This window comes from Vigna unguiculata, chromosome 10 (assembly GCF_037176805.1).
Source record: "Vigna unguiculata cultivar grain cowpea cultivar isolate G323 ecotype 2 chromosome 10, ASM3717680v1, whole genome shotgun sequence".
Taxonomy (NCBI): domain Eukaryota; kingdom Viridiplantae; phylum Streptophyta; class Magnoliopsida; order Fabales; family Fabaceae; genus Vigna; species Vigna unguiculata.
This window is the reverse complement of record NC_140801.1, coordinates 52,598,408-52,618,532: the sequence shown is the minus strand read 5'-3', so window position 1 is coordinate 52,618,532 and position 20,125 is coordinate 52,598,408. Positions and strand designations below refer to the sequence as shown.

At 33.7% G+C, this 20,125-nt stretch overlaps 4 protein-coding genes across 8 annotated transcripts; 1 reads left to right on the top strand and 3 right to left on the bottom strand.

Moving 5' to 3' along the window:
- Positions 1-1,443: 1,443 nt before the first annotated feature.
- On the bottom strand, positions 1,444-5,949 carry LOC114167164 (glyoxylate/hydroxypyruvate/pyruvate reductase 2KGR-like). Of its 3 annotated transcripts, none has more exons than XM_085667224.1 (3): positions 5,552-5,949; positions 2,571-2,684; positions 1,444-2,105 (listed from the first exon to the last, which is right to left on the bottom strand). In XM_085667224.1, the coding sequence occupies exons 1-3, from the start codon at positions 5,858-5,860 to the stop codon at positions 1,587-1,589; spliced, it is 942 nt and encodes a 313-aa protein (XP_085523350.1). In that variant the 5' UTR covers positions 5,861-5,949; the 3' UTR covers positions 1,444-1,586. The 3 variants fall into 3 exon arrangements, with proteins under 3 accessions (XP_085523350.1, XP_027907954.1, XP_027907955.1); XM_028052153.2 differs by having other exon boundaries at positions 2,571-3,139; positions 5,438-5,579; XM_028052154.2 differs by lacking the exon at positions 2,571-2,684 and having other exon boundaries at positions 5,438-5,948.
- A 1,362-nt stretch (positions 5,950-7,311) lies between these two features.
- On the top strand, positions 7,312-11,023 carry LOC114166666 (rop guanine nucleotide exchange factor 12-like). Of its 2 annotated transcripts, none has more exons than XM_028051429.2 (7): positions 7,312-7,805; positions 8,000-8,116; positions 8,237-8,391; positions 8,488-8,562; positions 8,981-9,244; positions 9,332-9,652; positions 9,835-11,023. In XM_028051429.2, the coding sequence occupies exons 1-7, from the start codon at positions 7,550-7,552 to the stop codon at positions 10,240-10,242; spliced, it is 1,596 nt and encodes a 531-aa protein (XP_027907230.1). In that variant the 5' UTR covers positions 7,312-7,549; the 3' UTR covers positions 10,243-11,023. The 2 variants fall into 2 exon arrangements, with proteins under 2 accessions (XP_027907230.1, XP_085523349.1); XM_085667223.1 differs by having other exon boundaries at positions 7,665-7,805; positions 8,011-8,116.
- On the bottom strand, positions 10,942-12,285 carry LOC114166159 (photosystem I reaction center subunit VI, chloroplastic-like). Its single transcript, XM_028050834.2, has 3 exons — positions 11,990-12,285; positions 11,763-11,889; positions 10,942-11,238 (listed from the first exon to the last, which is right to left on the bottom strand). Exons 1-3 carry the CDS (start codon positions 12,115-12,117, stop codon positions 11,059-11,061), a joined length of 435 nt encoding a protein of 144 aa, XP_027906635.1. The 5' UTR covers positions 12,118-12,285; the 3' UTR covers positions 10,942-11,058.
- A 1,376-nt stretch (positions 12,286-13,661) lies between these two features.
- LOC114165991 (homeobox-leucine zipper protein GLABRA 2-like) lies at positions 13,662-19,687 on the bottom strand. Of its 2 annotated transcripts, none has more exons than XM_028050638.2 (11): positions 19,486-19,687; positions 19,077-19,363; positions 18,181-18,298; positions 17,890-18,084; positions 17,432-17,803; positions 17,172-17,273; positions 16,232-16,441; positions 15,971-16,145; positions 15,609-15,880; positions 14,937-15,023; positions 13,662-14,242 (listed from the first exon to the last, which is right to left on the bottom strand). In XM_028050638.2, the coding sequence occupies exons 1-11, from the start codon at positions 19,558-19,560 to the stop codon at positions 13,862-13,864; spliced, it is 2,274 nt and encodes a 757-aa protein (XP_027906439.2). In that variant the 5' UTR covers positions 19,561-19,687; the 3' UTR covers positions 13,662-13,861. The 2 variants fall into 2 exon arrangements, with proteins under 2 accessions (XP_027906439.2, XP_027906440.2); XM_028050639.2 differs by having other exon boundaries at positions 13,663-14,242; positions 19,077-19,336; positions 19,486-19,686.
- Positions 19,688-20,125: the final 438 nt, after the last annotated feature.

Here is a 20,125-nt window from a genome sequence, read left to right as displayed (position 1 = left end):
GGTGGAGGGTTGATAGTATTTGCATTGGTAATTTTGATATTTGGTATTCAGATTTTTAGCAATTTTGATATTTGGTTTTTGATCTTTCACATTTTTTCATCTGGTATTTGGACCTTTAATAATTTTAACATTTGGTATTTTGATTTTTCACAATTTAGCATTTGGTATTTTGATTTTTCACAATTTTATTATTTGATATTTGAACCTTTTACAATTTTGACATTGGTATTTCGACTTTTTACAATTTTGGCATTCATGTTTTGAATCTTTTGCACTCTTTTGGAATTTGGTATTTGAAATTTTCACAATTTTAGCATTTGATATAGACCTTCTACAATTTTAGCATTTGATATTTGGACATTTCACAATTTTAACATTCACATTTAAATCATGTATCTGCATTTCCTTTAAAGTTTTTTGCGATCGAATATTTGATATTTTGGACAATCATGATATTTTCTAAGTGATCGTAACTTGCAAAATATTCTGTTTTACCCTTTAATTGTTTGTATTTGACAACTCTTAATATATCTAGTTGTAACATTTAAGAGAGTATTTGAGTAAATGTCAAGAGAGACTCGTGTTAGTCCTAATTACTTATTACTCCTAAAATTATCTATATATCTCTTATAACATTCTAAACTCACTCATAATTCAGACTCTCCTTATTCATGTATTTCTATGGTTTTTGCTTTCTATAATATTTAGTCCATTCAATAATTAATGATTAGTACCGGCAAGATTCACTAATTATTGGCTGAAGTATTTCAAGAAACACATTTATCAATATTTTCAAATTAAATTGTTTTCAAACTAAACTAAATTGTCAATTTTAGGTGTTCTAAGCTCTTAGATAATTAGACAAACTAGAAAAAAAAAACCTTTTTCTCTTTTTAATTTGAATATCAGATTTTGTTTCATTCGAATAAATCTTATATATATATATATATATATATATATATATTACACAATTTTTTATTACATTTATTAAATTCTCTCAAATCTTCATAAATAGTTTCTCTTCCAATATTACAAAAATAAAAAATTATAAATATTGTAATTATAATTATTTCGTATTTATATAAATGTTTTTCAGAATTTAACCTTTTTATACTTTTTTACATAATTCTTTCAAGTTTATGAAATTGTCATTTAGAATTCCATTTTATTATTTCTTGACACTTTTAAAATTCGTGTAATTATAATTTTGTTTTCTTGTAAATTAAAAAGAGAATACGTATATTTTTCTAACACTAGACAATATTAAAATATAATATTTTTTTAGTATATATTTTATGACCTAGATAGGAGATATGACATGAGTTTTCAATCCCAACAAAGTAGGATTGAAAATGTCTGAATTTATATTTGGAAAATCGTGCAGTTCAAATCAACACGCTTCATCCATAATGCTTCATCCATGATGATATTAAAACTTGAAGATGAACTAAATAAACTTCAAAATAGATGAAACACCAATGTAGACATTAAGGAGCTGTCCTGATAATTAATCTTCATGACAGAAATTATTAAATGGTGTACCTAATGCAGCTCCACGAATGCTGATAGTTCCGTGGCGGCACAGATTAAACTAAGGGAGTTAACAGAGGCTTTCCAAGAAAATGAGCTTCCAGGTTTCCAAGGACAAGGTCAGCCATGGCTGTTCGAGTTTCTACAGTGGCACTTCCAACGTGGGGAAGCAAGACAACATTTTCAAGCCCAAATAGCTCTTCTGGAACAGCAGGCTCATTTTCAAACACATCTAGCCCAGCACCACCCAAACGACCTTCTACAAGTGCTGACACTAACTCTGGCTCATCAACATGCTTACCTCTTCCAATGTTAATAAGATAACCCTTGGGACCCAGGGCATTGATCACCTCTCTGTTGATTATGTGGTGGGTTTCCTCAGTCAGTGCGCAAGCTACTACCAGTATGTCGCAATTGGATGCTAATTCTACAACACTTGGATAGTACTTGTATTTCGAGTCTTGTTTTTCAGTTCTTGAGTAGTAGCTTATTGGACACTGAAATCCTTCAGCTCTCTTCGCAATTGCCTGCCCTATCCTCCCTAACCCGATAATGCCGACAGTTTTCCCAGAGAACTGCAAGGAAAATACACAGCATGAAAATTAATTTTGCAGTTGGAAAAGAAGCGGGGTTAATACAATCTACAAACACGGGTTTTGATGAGCATAATAATCGTATGCAACTCCAAAAGATTAACAGATCCTTAGTCTCCAAATTAGAATTTTATTTTTCACTGTCACTCTGAAAGTCATAGAAATTGTATATAAAGAGAGAACAAAAAGGAGATAGAGATAGTAAAACCCAGTCAAGTTCACACTTCACATTTATTGTCGACGGACTGCTGGTAGAGTTTTCTGCTTATAATTCTGTGATGGGATACTAAGTTAAAGATAAATGGTTCTTTGTATATGCAGACCGAAGTCAAGTAGTGGTTAAGGGGTTTTGTTCATTGTTCTTGGAGATATATCATGTGTCAAATCACTGTAACCTACTTGAATTGCGAGTGAAGAAGAATGAGGAGAATGCAGAAAAAAACAAACCTTAGTGGTCAACTTGTAGTTACCGTGCTTCCACTGGCCGCTCCTGACATAGCGATCGCACTCGCAGATCCTCCTGAGGAGCGCCAGTATCAAGCCAATAGTGAGGTCCGCGACCTCGTCGGTCAACACGTCAGGCGTGTTCGTCACGCGAATCCCCTTCTCTCTGCACTTTTCCTGGTCAATCTTATCCACTCCCACGCTGAAGCTCGACACTATCTCCAGCTTCGGCAGCGCCTCGATCAGCGCCGCGTCCGCGCCGGCGCTCGAGCTTCCGACCACCGCGCGGATGGCGGCGACATGTTGACTCGGCAGCTGCGCCGGGTTCGGGTAATCCCACACGCGGAACAGCTTGAAGCGCTTGTCGAGCTCCTGCTCCAGGTACGGCATCACGCGACCCACCAGGAGTACTCCGATTGATTCCATTTCGCCGGCGAAATTGGGGATTGGTTAGGTTAGGGATTCCACAGAGTCGCAATGCAACGCAACAAAAAGACTGATTCGAAATCCTCAAGCTGGACGTTCCCTTCCATATATAATGTTTGAAGATAACATTGCTCAAAATCGCTTTACTGCTAAATTAGATTGATTTGGATTATTAATTTAATCCCAATGCCAATGTAATTGGTAATTCGTAACCGTCAACAACTCAAATCAAATCTATTATATAGATTTTTATTATTTATTATTCACACTTTTTTACTTAAAAATAATTTTATATATATATGCACAGTAAAGATTTTGACTTATATTACATTAAAATAAATGAAAAATTCAAATAAATACAAATAATCAATTTAAGTTTTATTTTCTCTCAAATTTAATATAAACCTAACCTTAAACATTCTTACGGGAAGTTCATTCAAACCTGAACTCGTCTTAAAAGACTAGAAATCATACGAACAATAGAAGAAAAAACTCCTACTTTTAGGACTAATAAGAGTCCATTACAAAATCCATGTCCGTAAATGTGTAAACCTACCATGGGCCATTCTTATTAATTGGACACTCTTGGTTGGTTAAGAATTTATGTGAATTATAAAACATCTATATCAGTACAGATCGATTGAGAGATTTATACATTATTTTGGCCCTACAAATCATAACATAGGTCTATTATTGGTTATGGGAAGTGAGCTTTTTTTTAATCGTTGATGGAGTTCATGGTACTTTAAACAAATAAGATATTGACAAAAGAAACAAAATATATCGAAAAAGAAAGTCATATAATGTCTTGTTTATTTTTTTCAAGGGCTAACCAACTTATGTGCTGTCTCACATTGCTCACTACATATCTTGAGGAGGTGATGAAGAGAGACCACAAAGGAGATAGAGATAGTAAAACCCTGTCAAGTTCACACTTCATAGTTATTGTCCGTGGACCATGGACTGGTGGTAGAATTTCTACATATAATTCTGGGATGGGATACCAAGTTAAAGATAAATGGTTATGCACAGCGAAGCTAAGTAGTGGTTAAGGGGTTTTCTCTATTGTTCTTGGGGACAATTCTTTTCGTCGTAAGACAGATCCAACACACTTTCCAAGATAAAGTAAGTAATCTCTGTTATGGACTATGATGTATAGACATCATACGTGAATTAAATCAGCAATATGATTATTCTAAAAATATATAAGAAAGAAACAATACATACTAATTTATATGTATACAAATAACAAGTATATAACAGCAATTTTGCAAATTTAATTCTATAACATACTTTGAGCATTGGAAAGAGCAAGTAAAAGAACTTAAACATGGTCATCGTTTCCTGTTCTCTGCAAACAAGAATAGGATCTACTTCCTTCATCCCTTAAGATCATCCGTACATTACGTTCATTAAGAAACAGATATTTCTATTTTGTACTACACAGATGTTTTTTGTGGCTATATTAGATTTTTATAACTTTCTTAAAGATTATAATACTCCATTTTTTTCAAATCATGGTTACTGGGTGACATGCTAATCTTGTTTAGAGTAATTCCATATATATGACAAATTTGAACACATGAAAGTATTCAAGAATATTAAAATAAACAACTCGTGGTTATAAAATTACCTTAGTATTAAAGATGGAAGGAAGAACAAGAGATTATGATTTAAATCTTTCACTAACACAAAACTAACATAATACTAATAACTACCGTTTGTCATTTTTCAATAGAGAAACAAAAAGAAAAACTATCCTTGAATAAACACCATCCCTCCTAAATGATTCAAGTACAGAAATAATCCTTCGAAGGATCAAGGATCATGTTAAGTAGTTATCCAAGTATTGGAAAAACCTTTCTGTTCACCGACAAGAAGATTACTTATGTAATGTTATCACTCCAAAGAGCAATTAGTGTAGTAATACTTGGCTCTTTCACCATTTTTTTGTATAATTTAATTATAAAATAATAATAATGATGCAAGTTTTAAAAAGAAATTGAGTTTAGGCAAGTAGTGTCACAACTTTTACAAAAAATTGAAATCGTGCCACGACTTCAATTCATTTATGTGATTAAGCTTAATCAAATTGTTGACGAATTCAACTTTTTCGCATAAACGATCATAAATTTAGCACGACCTCACCTCAGTTCAACCGCAAAGCGAAGTAAAAAATTTAGCATAATATGACCCCACTTCTTCGTATTGGCACGACTTGGTGGAACTCAAAATTTTTAAAAAACATGCACCATTTTTATAATTTCAATTAAATTATACCGTAATAGTAAAAAAAACCTTAATAATTTATATAAAATAATGGTGTAGTATAAGCATCGGTAAGAAAATCAATGTAGATATATCATACTGTGTCAAATCACTCTAACCTACTTCAATTGCTATAGAGAAGAAGAAGAATAAGGAGAATGCAGGAGCAAACAAACCTTAGTGGTCAACTTGTAGTCACCGCGCTTCCACTGGCCGCTCCTGAGAAAGCGATCACTCTCGCAGATTCTCCTGAGGAGTGCCAGCATCAAGCCAATAGCGAGGTCCGAGACCTCGTCGGTCAACACGTCAGGCGTGTTCGTCACGCGAATCCCCTTCTCTCTACACTTCTCCAGGTCAATCTTATCCACTCCCACGCTGAAGCTCGACACGATCTCCAGCTTCGGCAGCGCCTCGATCAGCGCCGCGTCCGCGCCGGCGCTCGCGTTTCCAACCACCGCGCGGATAGCAGTGGCATGCTGACTCAGCAGCTGCGCCGCGTTCGGGTAATCCCATGCGCGGAACAGCTTGTAGCGCCTGTCGAGCTCCTGCTCCAGGTATGGCATCGCCTGAGCCACAAGGAGTACTCCGATCGATCCCATTTCGCCGGCGAAATTGGGGTTTGGTTAGGTTAGGGATTCCGAAGAGTCGCAATGCAACAAAAACTGTTTCGGAATCCTCACGCTCGACGTTCCCCTTCCATATATAATGTGTGAAGATAACATTGCTCTGCATCACGTCACTGTTAATTAAATTGGTTTGGATTATTAATTTAATCCCAATGTAATTGATTTATATATACACTAAAGTATTATATTTGTAATTTGTAACTATGAACAACTCAAATTAAATCAATTTATATATGGACTTTTAAGAATTATTTTTACTTTAAAATAATCATATATATGCATAGTAAAGACTTTGACTAATATTGCATAAAAAAATGAAAAATTGAAATGAATACAAATAACTAATTTAAATTTTATTTTCTCTCAAATTTAACATAAACCTTCCCTTAAACATTCTTACGTGAAGTTCATTAAAAGCTGAACACGTCTTAAAGACTAGAAATCACATGAACAATGAGAAGAAAAACTTCTACTTTCAGGACTAATACGAGTCCTTTTCTTAGTAATTGGACACTTTTTGTTGGTTAAGAATTTATGTGAATTAAAAAACATTTATATGGAATAAAAAGAGCAGAGTATATCAGTACAGATCGGTTGAAACATTCATACATTATATTATCTGGGAAATCAGACTATAAAAAAAAATGTTTAGATTAATATTAAAATGCTATTTGGCCCTCCAAATCACAACATAGGTCTATTATTGGTTATGGTGAATGGTTTTTTTTTTTTTTTAATTATTGATGGAGTTCATGGTACTTTAAAGCAATAAGATATTGACAAAAGAAACAGAATATATCGAAAAAGAAAGTCATATGTTGTCTTGTTTTTTTTGAAGGCTAACAAACCTATGCACTGTCTCATTGCTCACTGCACAAAAATTGACATTAAATATAAAGAAAAGTTTTGGAATGAGAGGCTCCAAAAGCAGTTTGGGTAATGACAGGGTGGAGAATTTATGAGAGTTTATAATGATAATCAAATCTAATAAAAGACCGAAGGTGTGTGCAGGTGGCATGATGAGAAAAACTGAGAAACTAGAATTTGGAAATTACTATAAAGATTTTGGACTTTGATGAGAAAAGAGAAAGAGAGAAGAGAGTAAAATAGCTTGGAAGAACTTGGTTGATCGTTGAAGTGATATGCATCTGCACCGTTGAGTGAAGGGAGAAAGTGAGAATTTGTGCGAAGGCATGCATGTCTGTTGTATTCCCTGGTTTTCAGCAACCTTTGACCTCTAAATCAGAACCTTAACCATCCAATTTTCCCACATGGTCGCCAAAACAGATTCCTCTCAACATAAATATAATAACAGTAATAATAATGCAAAGTTTTGTTTGTAACTCTTGAACCCGTTTAATTTGTTAAAAACATGCACCCCACGTTCAATGAACCAACTCAAAAAAGAAAATAAAAACCAACACAAACCCCATCAAATATTAACCTCCAACTTTTCTGTCTGTCAAAATCTCAAACTCCTAAAAGAACATCTCCCATTTCATTTTTCTTCTCCTCTGCTATTTTCCTCCCTTGCCACAATGCATCAAACATAGTTTACCTTATTTCTCTCCTCCTAAAGGGACCTGGGATTCCCATGTTTGTTCTTGTTCATCCCTTGAAAATTTCCCTTATAACATATATACAATAAAGTTAAGGGAAATTATGGTCAAAGCCATGGAACAAGAACAGGAAGGTAACAGGTCCAAACTCTTCAATTTCAAAGGAATGTTTGACAATACAGGGAGGCATGCAAAGAGTTTGAGCGTTGAGAGTGCCACCGCATTAGATCCTGCAGCTTCAGAGGAAGATCCAGTGTCGTCAAAAAGTCAGGGATCAAAAACTCAGAATGATCAAGACAAGGTTCCTAAGCCAAAGGTGAACAAGGAGGAAATTATAGCCAAAGAAAAACTACTGCAAGGTATAATACAATGTGTTGATTTGGATTGAGACCTACATGATTAAATGCAGTGTCATATGTTTTATGACAGCATGTAGATTTTTTTAAACTGATTCATTTTCATTCAATAATGTCTTTTCTTTTTTGAAACTTTGTGGATGTGTTGTTGCATTGGATTAGTTTATAATATTTAAAAATGGTTGGGTTTAATTCAGAAATGGAACAGATGAAGGAGAGATTTGCTAAACTCCTGTTGGGGGAGGATATGTCTGGTGGAGGAAAGGGTGTTTCTTCAGCTTTGGCATTGTCAAATGCATTCACAAATCTTGCAGGTATGTTGTTAATGTTGTCTCTTGCTATGTTTCATCTTCTTCTTCTTCATCTAAGACATGAACAGCCGAACGTTGTTGTTTGTTTGTTTGTGTCTCATTCTTTTCTTACTGATTATGCAGCTGCTGTTTTTGGAGAGCAAAAGCGCCTAGAGCCAATGCCGCCAGAAAGGAAGGCAAGATGGAGAAAAGAAATCGATTGGCTTCTATCAGTCACCGATTACATTGTTGAAATGGTTCCTGTGCAACAAAAAAACAAGGATGGCACAGTCATGGAGGTAACCAACCAACCCTCTCTCCTTCCTCATCATCTTCCTCATTCTTCTTTTCACTATTGCTGCATTTGATAGAACCTGATCTCTTTGCTTGAATAGGTTATGACAACACGACAGAGAACTGATCTTCACATGAATATCCCTGCCTTACGAAAGCTTGATACAATGCTCATTGTAAGATCCTATTTCCCTCACCAATCATCAAATTTGATCATTGTTTTTCTTTTAAAGTTAAATATATTTTTAGTCCAATCTGAATTCGGAATTTGGAATTTGTGTATGTTCTAACTTTAATACATTCTGGTTCTCAAACTTAAAAAATGAATAGATGCGTTTAAGTTGTTTACACCATTTGGTACATTCCAACTCTAATGTCAACCCAAACACTGTTTAACAAGTAAAGAACAATTAATCTTGTTACGTTAAAAGGACTATATTCATATATTTCTGACCAAAATGTATCAAAGTTGTCAAGATGGAGACAAATTTCAATTTAACGTCAAAGTTCAAGGACTAAAAACGTATATAACGTCTTCTTTTATGTATGCTTCAATTTGGTGTTAGTTCTCATACAAAGATTGATGATGAGCAGGACAGTCTGGATAACTTCAAAGACCAAAATGAGTTCTATTATGTATCAAGAGATGCAGATGACCCAGATAACAGAAAAAACGATAACAAGTGGTGGTTGCCTACACCTAAGGTTCCTCCAGAGGGTCTATCTGAGTCAGCAAGAAGGTTTGTTCAGTATCAGAAAGATTGTGTGAACCAAGTTCTTAAAGCAGCCATGGCCATAAATGCTCAAACTCTATCAGAAATGGAAATCCCTGAAAGCTATATTGAATCCCTGCCCAAGGCAAGTCAAAAGGAACTACTAGTAGTATTTGCATAAAGTTGTAACATTCTGAAATCTAACACACAACATGAATGCTATCTTTTTTAGAATGGAAGATCAAGTCTTGGAGACATGATATACAGGAGCATCACAGAAGAATTTTTCGACCCTGATCAGCTCCTAGCATCTATGGACATGTCATCAGAACACAAAATTCTAGATCTCAAGGACAGAATTGAAGCATCCATTGTGATTTGGAGGCGGAAGATGAACCAAAAAGATTGTAAATCATCTTGGGGTTCTGCAGTAAGCATTGAGAAGAGAGAACTCTTTGAAGAGAGAGCAGAAACCATTTTACTTCTCCTAAAGCATCGTTTCCCAGGAATTCCTCAATCTGCATTGGATATAAGCAAAATCCAATATAACGGGGTAAATTTTATCTTCATTATCTTTACATAGTCCTGAATTTGACACCATTTTTAATCTAAAATCTTAAGAAAATGAGTTTATGAGTCTTTTTTCTTACACTTTGTTATTTCTACTCAATGCACGACTTAGACTCATACTTCAATTATTCTCTGCACTTATAACATAATCACTTAACATTTCAGGATGTGGGGCAAGCTGTTCTTGAAAGTTATTCAAGAATATTGGAGAGTTTAGCCTTCACAGTGCTGTCAAGAATAGAAGATGTACTCCACGCAGATTACCTCACTCAAAATCCACCAAATTCAAGTAGAAGAAGTGTTTCGAGAAACACAACTTCGAAATCAGATAAGTCTCCAACTCCAAAAGAAGAGGTGGTGGAAAAGGGTAGCACAGAAACAATGACACTATCAGATTTCATGGGTTGGAGCAGTGATCAAGGTGAATCAGACCTTAAGAGAGACCCCTCAGATGATTTCTACAATGACATGGATAATGGAAAGCCCCAGAAGCTTCCAGAAATAGTGACCGACAAGAAAGTCTCCTACCTTGAGACATTGGGAGGCATGAGAAGTCCAACAGCACGCCATTAATCCAAAATTTGAAGTGTAAACACTTAAAAAGGGAGAGAAAGAAAGCGTTAAAATCAGTTTGTGTAGCCTGTGGTCTGTGGAGAGAGTTTTTTAAAACATAATTATTTATATCATCTATTCGTTTTTTCTTTTGTACATAGGAATGTATGGATACATAAATTTTCAACGGTTTCAAGAAGCACTGTCTTATTTATTGAATTCACAGATGCCATGCCTTTCGCCGCTATAGAACGTAAACTACTTTGAACGTGTGACTAAACATTAACGAATGATTCAATACTAAATGACATAACAGTCCCAACAAATAACAAATTTTATTAGAATAAATTTCAAACGACTTTAATATCATCTCCAAAGATGAACTTTAGTCTAATCCAACTTACATAATCAACAAGTAAGGTGAAGTTTGCATCTACTTATTACGGTTCATTTAACCCTTCAAAATGACATTAAAAGGGTTCAAACTCAAGGAATTCTTCTTTAGGTGGTTCATTCAGTCATCATTCATTCTTCTTGGATGTATAAGCCATTCTATTTTTAGATAAACAATCTTTTTGTGCTGATTTATTAACATGTTGGATGAATCAAACAAGACCTAGTTAATTTCTGATTTCGGAAGTAATATACATGTTGAAGAGGTAATAAGGTAAACATTTATAGGTCTTTGCTTCAATTGAAAACCAAAGTAATGCCACTCAATGAGACCTGAAAGAAGCATCTTTGAATAGTGGTCTGTAAGCATACTTACACATCATGCAAACCAGAAAAAAAAAATTACAAAGGAACTCAACAGATTGAGTTCTGATACAAATGAAATTAGATCTTGCCACGAGGGCCAAGCTTTGGTGGGAGTTGTGGACCCTTCTTGATTGGTAGAATATCACCTGAGGCTGTTGCACTGAAGTATGCCAAGGTGGATCCACCCCCTAATATCAGAAACTTGAGAAGCAATCCTCTCTTTGTGAATGGAGCAGCAAATGTCTCAAAGAACTTGCTCTGCAAAATCCACATCAATGAAACTTGTAAATAGTTTGTCTATGCATGAAATATTGTAAAGGGAGAGGATTACCAGAAAGATACAATACCTATAAGATATGAGTTAATTTACACATAAGGAATTGACATCATTTTCAATCCAAGACCTTAAGTCAATAAATTTATAGGTTACTATCTTTATATCCTTATATAATACTCAACTTTCTCGGTTTTACTTAATATAAAACTTAGATTCACATTTGGATTCCTGATTAGTTGATATGATATGATACTCAACTTTCTCGTTTTTACTCAATATAGAACTTAGACTCACATTTAGATTCCTTCTTGACCGGTTAATACTTGTAAAAAGCATAAGAAGTATGCATCTGAATTAAATTCTACTGGTTTACCAACGAGGAGCATTCATATATATGAATGGTACATCTGTTATCAAATTATATACATGTATATCAGTGAATTACGTTTAATTTTCCATGTTTGATTCTGAACAAAGAATATGCAGATGCAGAGATGAGAGAAACCTGAAGAGAATTGTAGGGTGAAGGTGCATCTGAGCCATACAAGTCCCACTGCCCTGTGGTGTTACCCAAATCCTCCAAATCAAAGTACACACTCTTGTCACCATACTTTGCTACCACAGCACCATTCCTGTGATATTTAGTTACACCCTTTAGCATAAATTACAACACTTTTCTTTTTTTTAGTTTTTCTTCTAAAATTTCAAATTTCAGAAATCAATGCATGGAACCTGAAGTTCTTGGATTTGAGACTCTGGCGAGAGGGCTTGAAAGAGAGCTTGGTTCCAGTGAGGGAGCTTCCAGCAAGGCCATTGATCGCAGCTGGTTGAACAGCAGCTAAGGTTGCAAGAGAAGCCATTGATGATATGATTTTCTTACTTCTTACTCTCTTTCTTGTTCTGCTGTATCAGTAATTCAGTAATGGAGGCATAACAGTTTGTGCTTTTGATCTGTTACATGGAGCTCATGTATCCACGTGGCCTCATGCATTCTCTCCACCAGATTTGGAAATTCATTCGTGAGGTCACACCTCGCTTGAAGATAGATAAGCTTATCCACTTCTCACTCTTGTCCAATACCAACATCAGAGTTCTTAAATATCAGTTAACTTAACCATTCATATTTTCATCATCCTTATACTCTTTTAGAATAGAATAATAAAAAATTTAGATTCTATAATGAGTTTTTTTATGTTGTTGATATGTTGTATCTAATCACTGATTTTAAAGTTATAAAATATTTTAAAAAAATTAAAATATCAAATAATATATTTTTAATGTTTAATAAAAAATAATATCAAAAAATTCATTAAAAAAGTTGGACTCAATTATACATGATGCATGCATAAATCCTAAACCTTAAATATAAGGTTGGTTGCTGGATAAATTTTTCATTTTAGTTAATCGTTGGTTAAATTTTATTCCTTCTTTTGTTTAATATAATTTTTAGTCTCGTAAATGGAAACTAAAAATATTAAAATTTATATTTATTGGAACTAAAATGCTATACTAAAAGCTAAAATAAATAAATTTTAAATATAAAAATAAAAAGACTAAATTGAGTGGAAATAAGTAATTTAGCATTACTTTATTTTATGGTTAAAGTTTGTACCTGCTTTTGTCGGACCCGTATTGGTGTTGATGTTCTGTATATGATCGTAATTAAGTTTTGTTTTATTATTCCAAAGTATATGTATCTATTCATTTTAAACTTTAATAGTGCGTTTTATAAATTCTTTTGATAATTTTGAAGTATATAGAAATGAAATCAATAATTAAATTAAAAATAACTTTTAGACCGGTTGCAAAAATCTAAACTGTAAAATTTATCTAATGGCAAGAAACAAGGAAAATTCACGGTAACTTTCATAAAATCATTATGGTCCGAATGTATTTTCTAATTTTTTTGACTTCATTCTTTTAGCGGAAATAGAATATCATATATTTTTATAATATATCTTTTTTTCTATAATTTTTAAAATATGTCTAACATAAAATATGATTTTTGTTATATCTATTTTATTCTTTTTCAAGCCAGTTTTGACCACAAAATTCCATGAATACTGTATATACATATGATGTCATATAAGAATATACAAAAAAAAAAAAATATATATATATATATATATATATATATGATGTCACACATAAGGTATATTAATAAGAAAAACAATACTTTCGTAACTAAAATAACCATGACCCTGTAAACAATACTTGATTTCTAGGTTTTAAAAACTTTTTTTGTCTCTATTCATCATGCAGATAATCAATTACTGAAAAATCTCTTTCCTATTTTGAATATTACTATAATTATTAGACAAACATTGAATTTTACTGTTGGAACTGGATAGTAAAACTCAATTTGGCAAAGTTAAGCAGAGGTGAACAATTTAACAATTTAAGCATGAATTTTTTTTTTTCAATATAAATATAAAATAAGGTTCATCCATGAATTTTGCCTCCTATAAATTGAAAGGAACACAAAATATTCATCACTACTGTAAAAAGGGGTAGAATAGAATAGAAAGCCTATAACTTTAGCAGCTAATAAAATCCTATCTAACCTAACTAATTATCTTCTTTCTCTTTTCTTTTTTTTCTTGGCTAACCATCTTCACACTGTAAACTTGTTCTAATGTTTCTTAATGTACAAGACACAAGATTATTGGCTGATTCCACAGACTCCATTGTTAACTTTGCTGTAGGAGAAGCATTAACAAGCATCTGAAACACCATTGTAAACAAAGACCCTCCTTCTGTTCCTTTTTCTTCTTGCCTTGACCTAATCACCAATGCCCTTCCCTCAACCCCATCAGGAAGAATTGAGAATCCTGACGGCAAAATCGCAAGATTGCTTGAATCACATCCTGATAGCACAGATTGGAGACCAGAAAAATCCACAGGAGCATATGCCACCATTGATTCATAGCCACTTGTGCAGCTATCTTGCACTACCCACACACTATTCTCTTTTGATTCTATTTTCTGCCAAGTAAGAAGAATAAGATCAGATACTTAACCAGTGGCTGAGATCAGATTTTCACCTTTCTTTTTTGGTTAAATATGTTTTTGTGTCGTACTGAAATTTGATTTTAGTCTTTCATCGAAATTTTTGACCAATTTAGTTCTTCATCTTTAGAAATACGTGAATTTAGTCTTTTTAATCAAATTTTGTTAAGTTTATTTAAAACGTATTATGATAATATTTGAGTCGGCATTTAAACAAAAATGAGTCAAATGAGAATTCAAATACTATTGTGTTTGAAACATTAGATAAACTTAACAAAGTCTGGTTAAAGTGACTAAATTTATACATTTTTAGAAATGACTAAATTGGTCAAAAATTTCGAAAAAAGACCAATTTCAAATTTCACTTAAAACTTGAATGACTAAAAACATATTTAATCTTATTTATTTTTATTTTTATGTTGATTGTGTTTTTATAATACATCACACTGATGTCATATTTTAAAAAAATATATATATATTTTAAAATATAAACATAAATATCCATCGGTATATCTTAAAGAAAATAAAAAGACAAAAAAAAAAGTCTAAATTCAACCCCTAACCATGTTTTAAATTCGTTCTGTTCTTGAATCCATTGTGTATTTATTGACCATTAATTCAACCGTCGAAAATGGTAGAAAAAACTTGAATCCAAATTCAAAAAACTTACTTGGATGTTTACAGCATTGCCTCGGTCTTTTCCTTTGGCTAAATTTGCAATCGACTGCACTGACCCACCATAGGACATCATATCCCACTGTAATAAAGATAATTGTTAGCAGTCAACACAGTGGCCCCATTTGCCATTATTACTCACCAAACTACATAAAATTGCTGCTATAGAAATGTATATGTGTGGAAAGACAGAAGGTGGTGGATCCACTTTTGTGGAACTTCACAACTTTCTATCTTCCATATGCATCTTACTCTAATGGAAATAACTACAAAAAGTACTGTTGTGACACAATTAATATTTCTGTTTATACTGAATGTGTGTGATCTAGGAATATGAAAACAAGTATCAAAGACTTTGGAACGTGAGGTTTGCATCCTAAAAACGACATTCAAATATATATATATATATATATATATATATATATATATATATTTCACATTTCAAATATGAGATTAGATATTAATAAATTGTCCGATAGCGATCCAATAACAAGTAAAATAATAGACTCAGCAAACAACAAATTTTACTATAATATTATAATACGTTCTCACTTATAGTTCTAATATTTTGTTAAGAAATAAACTTTAAATCTAATTTAACTTCCCATTACAAGCCGGACTTCCATCATAAAAGGCAAAACATAGAAGCGTTGCAACATATTTGTACCTCGCTTCGACGAGCTTCATCCCTCAAGAAATCAAACAGTGCATTGGGAGAGACAGGAAGCCACACAGAAGAAACCGCAGACAAGATAACCCCAAGAGGTTCACCAGGGTCATTCAAGTTCTTCCTAGAGCTAATTCTTATATCTTCTCCTGTTTTACTCGTGAACTTGGTCCAAGTATGGAAACTTGATGCACCAACTGCATGGCAGAAACTCCATGTCATTCTTTGCGCCAACTTTAAAATGCTTTTCCTCCCAGCCAACGTTGCAACACCTATCATTTAATCATCATCATATGTTATAAAACACTTTAATCTGTCAAGTCTCAAACAAAAACCTTGGTATATATATGTTCAGTTCTCACCAGTTGAATCCTTCGTAGGAACATTTGTTGCCATGTTAAAAACCAAACGCTCGCATTGAAGTTGCAGTGTGGCTATCCAATGCCTTGCCCCAAAAGCTAGACCACTGTTTACAATGGTTCGATACAATGTGTGGATTGTGCTCTTCTGGCACTCCAAGTGCTCCACCCATATCACCTTAAACAGAAGCAAATATCAATATATATAGTATGATATATATATTTGAATGTCACATAAAATGTTAAAACACTTTTTCTTCATACCTTGCAGTGCCCGTTTGACTTATCCTCAATAATGCAACCAGATGGGCGTTTTCTGCATTTCACAAGGGATGCATCGATGTTGTCTTCAACTTTGTCTATAGATACATCAATTATTGCCCACTGTTCATCACTCAACTGCTTGCAGCACCTCACAAAATACACTTCTCTGGTGGGCACCATTGGAGTTAACATTTGCAGCTCAGCAAACATCTGCACCCACAAAGGTTATTAAGACCTTTCATGTCAACAAAACCTCGTGCTTTACTTTGATGGAGAAAGTCTCATTGTCATTATTGTCTACGTTTAAAGTCATGAACAATAGTATATCATGTTTGTCTTGCTATCTTAATATGTTGAATAGGGAATAAAAGAGAATTTCCACAATACTATATAGATGTGACTAGGGAGAGAAAGATTTTTTTTTTTTTTCTGGTGATAAAGGGAGAGATTTTGTGTTGGATCTGATATTGGGAAATGCGAGAAAAAGTGCCGAGTGTTGCTATAATTGATGTATATGTTCGATCATTTCTGTGTATTCTTTTAAGCTTTTTTGTGTCCTTATCAACATTTTCTGAGAGAAAAATAACTAAAAGGCTTTGTTTAGAGGGACGAAAAAGAGCATGTATGTTAAGAAATTTAAACTATAATCATAATCATAATCTAAATGCAGCCAAAGTGTCTTTTGCTTTTGTCTTTTAACCTTAAACTAGAATAACAGTTGGTTGAAAATTACATAAGTGGTGGGAAAGGTCACTTTAAAGAGAAGTCCTATCTTTTTCTTGTGCTTGTGAAGTTTGGACCACTTGAACAAATAAAATGGATCCACGTTTTAACATGAGGCAGAAACGAATGGTTCAAGATAAACGAGGCACCTATTTTGTACGTATCTGTAGTTTATGACTACCTAACACTCCGAAATTAAAAACACCTTCCACCTTACCAATTGCACTGCACCATTCCTGTTGGAACCTTCTCCATTGAACATAACATCAACGGTTGCAGCCTTTGATATCAAGCATGGAAACATTTCCTTCCACTGATTCTGCAATGAACATGCTAGAAATATTATAAGAAAGTTAATCATATTTATATATTCGATCTTTATTTAACACAAATATATCTCATGGTAATAACATCACCTACGAAACATTATTCTTTATACATATTTATAGACCCTCGTACGTGTATTATTACGCTTACCACATCTAGAAAGGTTTGGAGCAGATGAGGGAGATCCATGAAAACAACCTCGGAGTCTCTCGATGCTTCGATGAATGTTTTTGGCTTGTCACTGCTCGAATTTTCAGCTGCGAACTCCTTCACATATTCATCATAGTTAAGTATTTCACGACCTGTTTCAACGCTACGAACCCACAATGGTTCCCCCATGTTTGCCATCTTTATGAGCTCTTCACTTGCCCGGTTAACTATTTCCATTATCCTTGATTTCTCGAGCCCGAAAACTCCATTGTAAAAGTCCAAAGAGCTTCTATTCTCTTCCTCGTCACGACCAGAAGAAGTTGCAGGAGACGTTGGTGAATATTTTCCCAACGTTGCCCGGAGTTTCTCTACCTATATATAAATTAATCAGAGAATTAATAACATTTTATGCACACATTGCTGTATTTTCCATTTCAATGTTCGCATATACGCATTACCTCAGCTTTGAGTTTGACATTTTCAATAAGGAGTTGTTTTTCTTCAGTGGACATAGAAGCTTCTATGGTAGCCGTTACCATACCGCAATTGGGACAACAAGATTTGTTGATGATCTCTCGCATGGTCTTGTTTTCCTCCTTCAGCTTGTCTAATTCTGACTTCAACAACGAGTTTTCATGTCGCTCTTGTATTGCCTTCAAAATTAGCAATGATAATAACATAGTATTTTATTTATAAAATATGTCATTACTAATTATTTATAAATTAGGTGAAGAAATTAATTAAGATACCTTGATTTGGGTTCGACGATTTTGGAACCAAAACTTGACTTGCCTCGGAGCAAGGCCAAGTTGCTGACTGAGTTGTTGCCTCTGCTTTTCATCAGGATGCGGTGATTCCTTGAAAAGCCTACATCAGTACATTATTCATGTCAGTTGTCAGCCTTTTTTTTGCTGTCTTATCTTTCACTACAAGCTTCATCTCCCAAACACTGATCCAACAACAATTAATGTACAGATCGAATTTAATAATGCAACAACCACGAAATCAAGTGAAAAAAGAGGGGGCAAAGTGCTTTACATTAGCATAAGATAACAAACTAACCGACAAAGCAAAAGTACTTAAAAAAGATAATTAAGCAAAGCTTTAGCTTTAATCATCATTTTTTTTGCTTTGACCATATATATACATGATGTCGATCGCAAACTTTTCTCATAATTTTTGCAGCAGTACGTCACACATACCAGTTATATATCTATATATAAACTATACTTTAAAACCCACTTGCAATGTCGGTATGTAAATTATTTAACTTTGGAAGAAACCATTTCATTGTTACACACACTGCCACCACTTTTAGCTAACACCTAACATTTTGGTGCCGATCACACGTGTTACGACAATCATGTTGGAGTTAACTACTACAGTGTTTTTATAAACAGTATCTCAGTATTCAACATTAAAGACTCGAATTCAATGTTTCTTCATCGATTGTGCGCAAAAACAAAACGATCGCACAACTCATAAACTAATAATTCATTAGAAAATAACTCTATGTCTCTCTCTCTCTCTCTCTCTCTCTAACAATGAAACATGAAAGAAAAAAAAAATTATAATGCTCAGTCTAAGTGATGATTAATTGGATACGAAATTAATACGTAGACATATACGGAGAGAGTTTACGTACGCTTCCATTTCTCTGATCTGTTCAACGGTGTGTCTGTGATACTTTCTCTTCCTCTTCTTACTCCTATCACCATCATCGTTGTTCTCATCATCGTCATCCTCGTGAGCACCTTCTCCATCAAAATCTTCTTCTGACCTGGATCTCACAGGTCCTGAGTTGTCACTGCTAATCTCTACAGTGTCCTCTCGCCGGACCTCGACGCCGGCAACCACCATGCCGGACGTCGTCGCCGCCTCTTCGGCATGCCGGAAAATCCCAGCCTTCACATCCAATACAACAAAAACTAACTATAATTAGTTTAATTTAACTTCATACACACTATATACATAAATAAATAAATATATGCATATATTCATATATAGATATACATATATATAGATATAGATATACAGAAAGTTTGAAAACTTACTAGACTAAGAGAGAGAGTTGGAGAAGAAAACAAGTCTTTGGTGTGAGGTGGTGTGTTTGACATGTTAACTCCCATTGGCAAACACGTTTACTGTGCTTTCGGTGTTCTTGATGATGTTTTTTTAAGGAGCGAAAATGGCGAGTGCTTGTTGTTTTTTTTTTTTTTCTTCTCTCTGTAAGGAGTGAAAATGATGTTTGGTTTTAAGGACTCTTTCTCATGTTGCACGCTCTTATTATTCTTTTCAAATAAATATAAAAAACAGTCTGTCAGAACAAATTGTGTGAAAATAGAGAAATATTTATTACAGAAATAAGAATAGTATTTAATGAAATATGGGTTTATTGTATAGAATTGTTTTTAGGATTTGTGATGTTGTCATTAATATAGTATGTGTAATTAATTTTAATAGTCTTTCCTAATAAAACTTAATGAGTAAGTATTTAATGACTAGATGTAGAAATGGTAAATTCATAAGTATATTTATTGCATTCAAATTATTTCTTGAATTTTTATAAAGCCCTCATAACTAGAATTTAAGTTTTTTTTTAATAAAATTCAATGAAGATCAATATATTGCGTTGCATTGCATTACTCTTTGAAATTTTAATAATGTAATTAAATATAGCTACTACTTAACTTA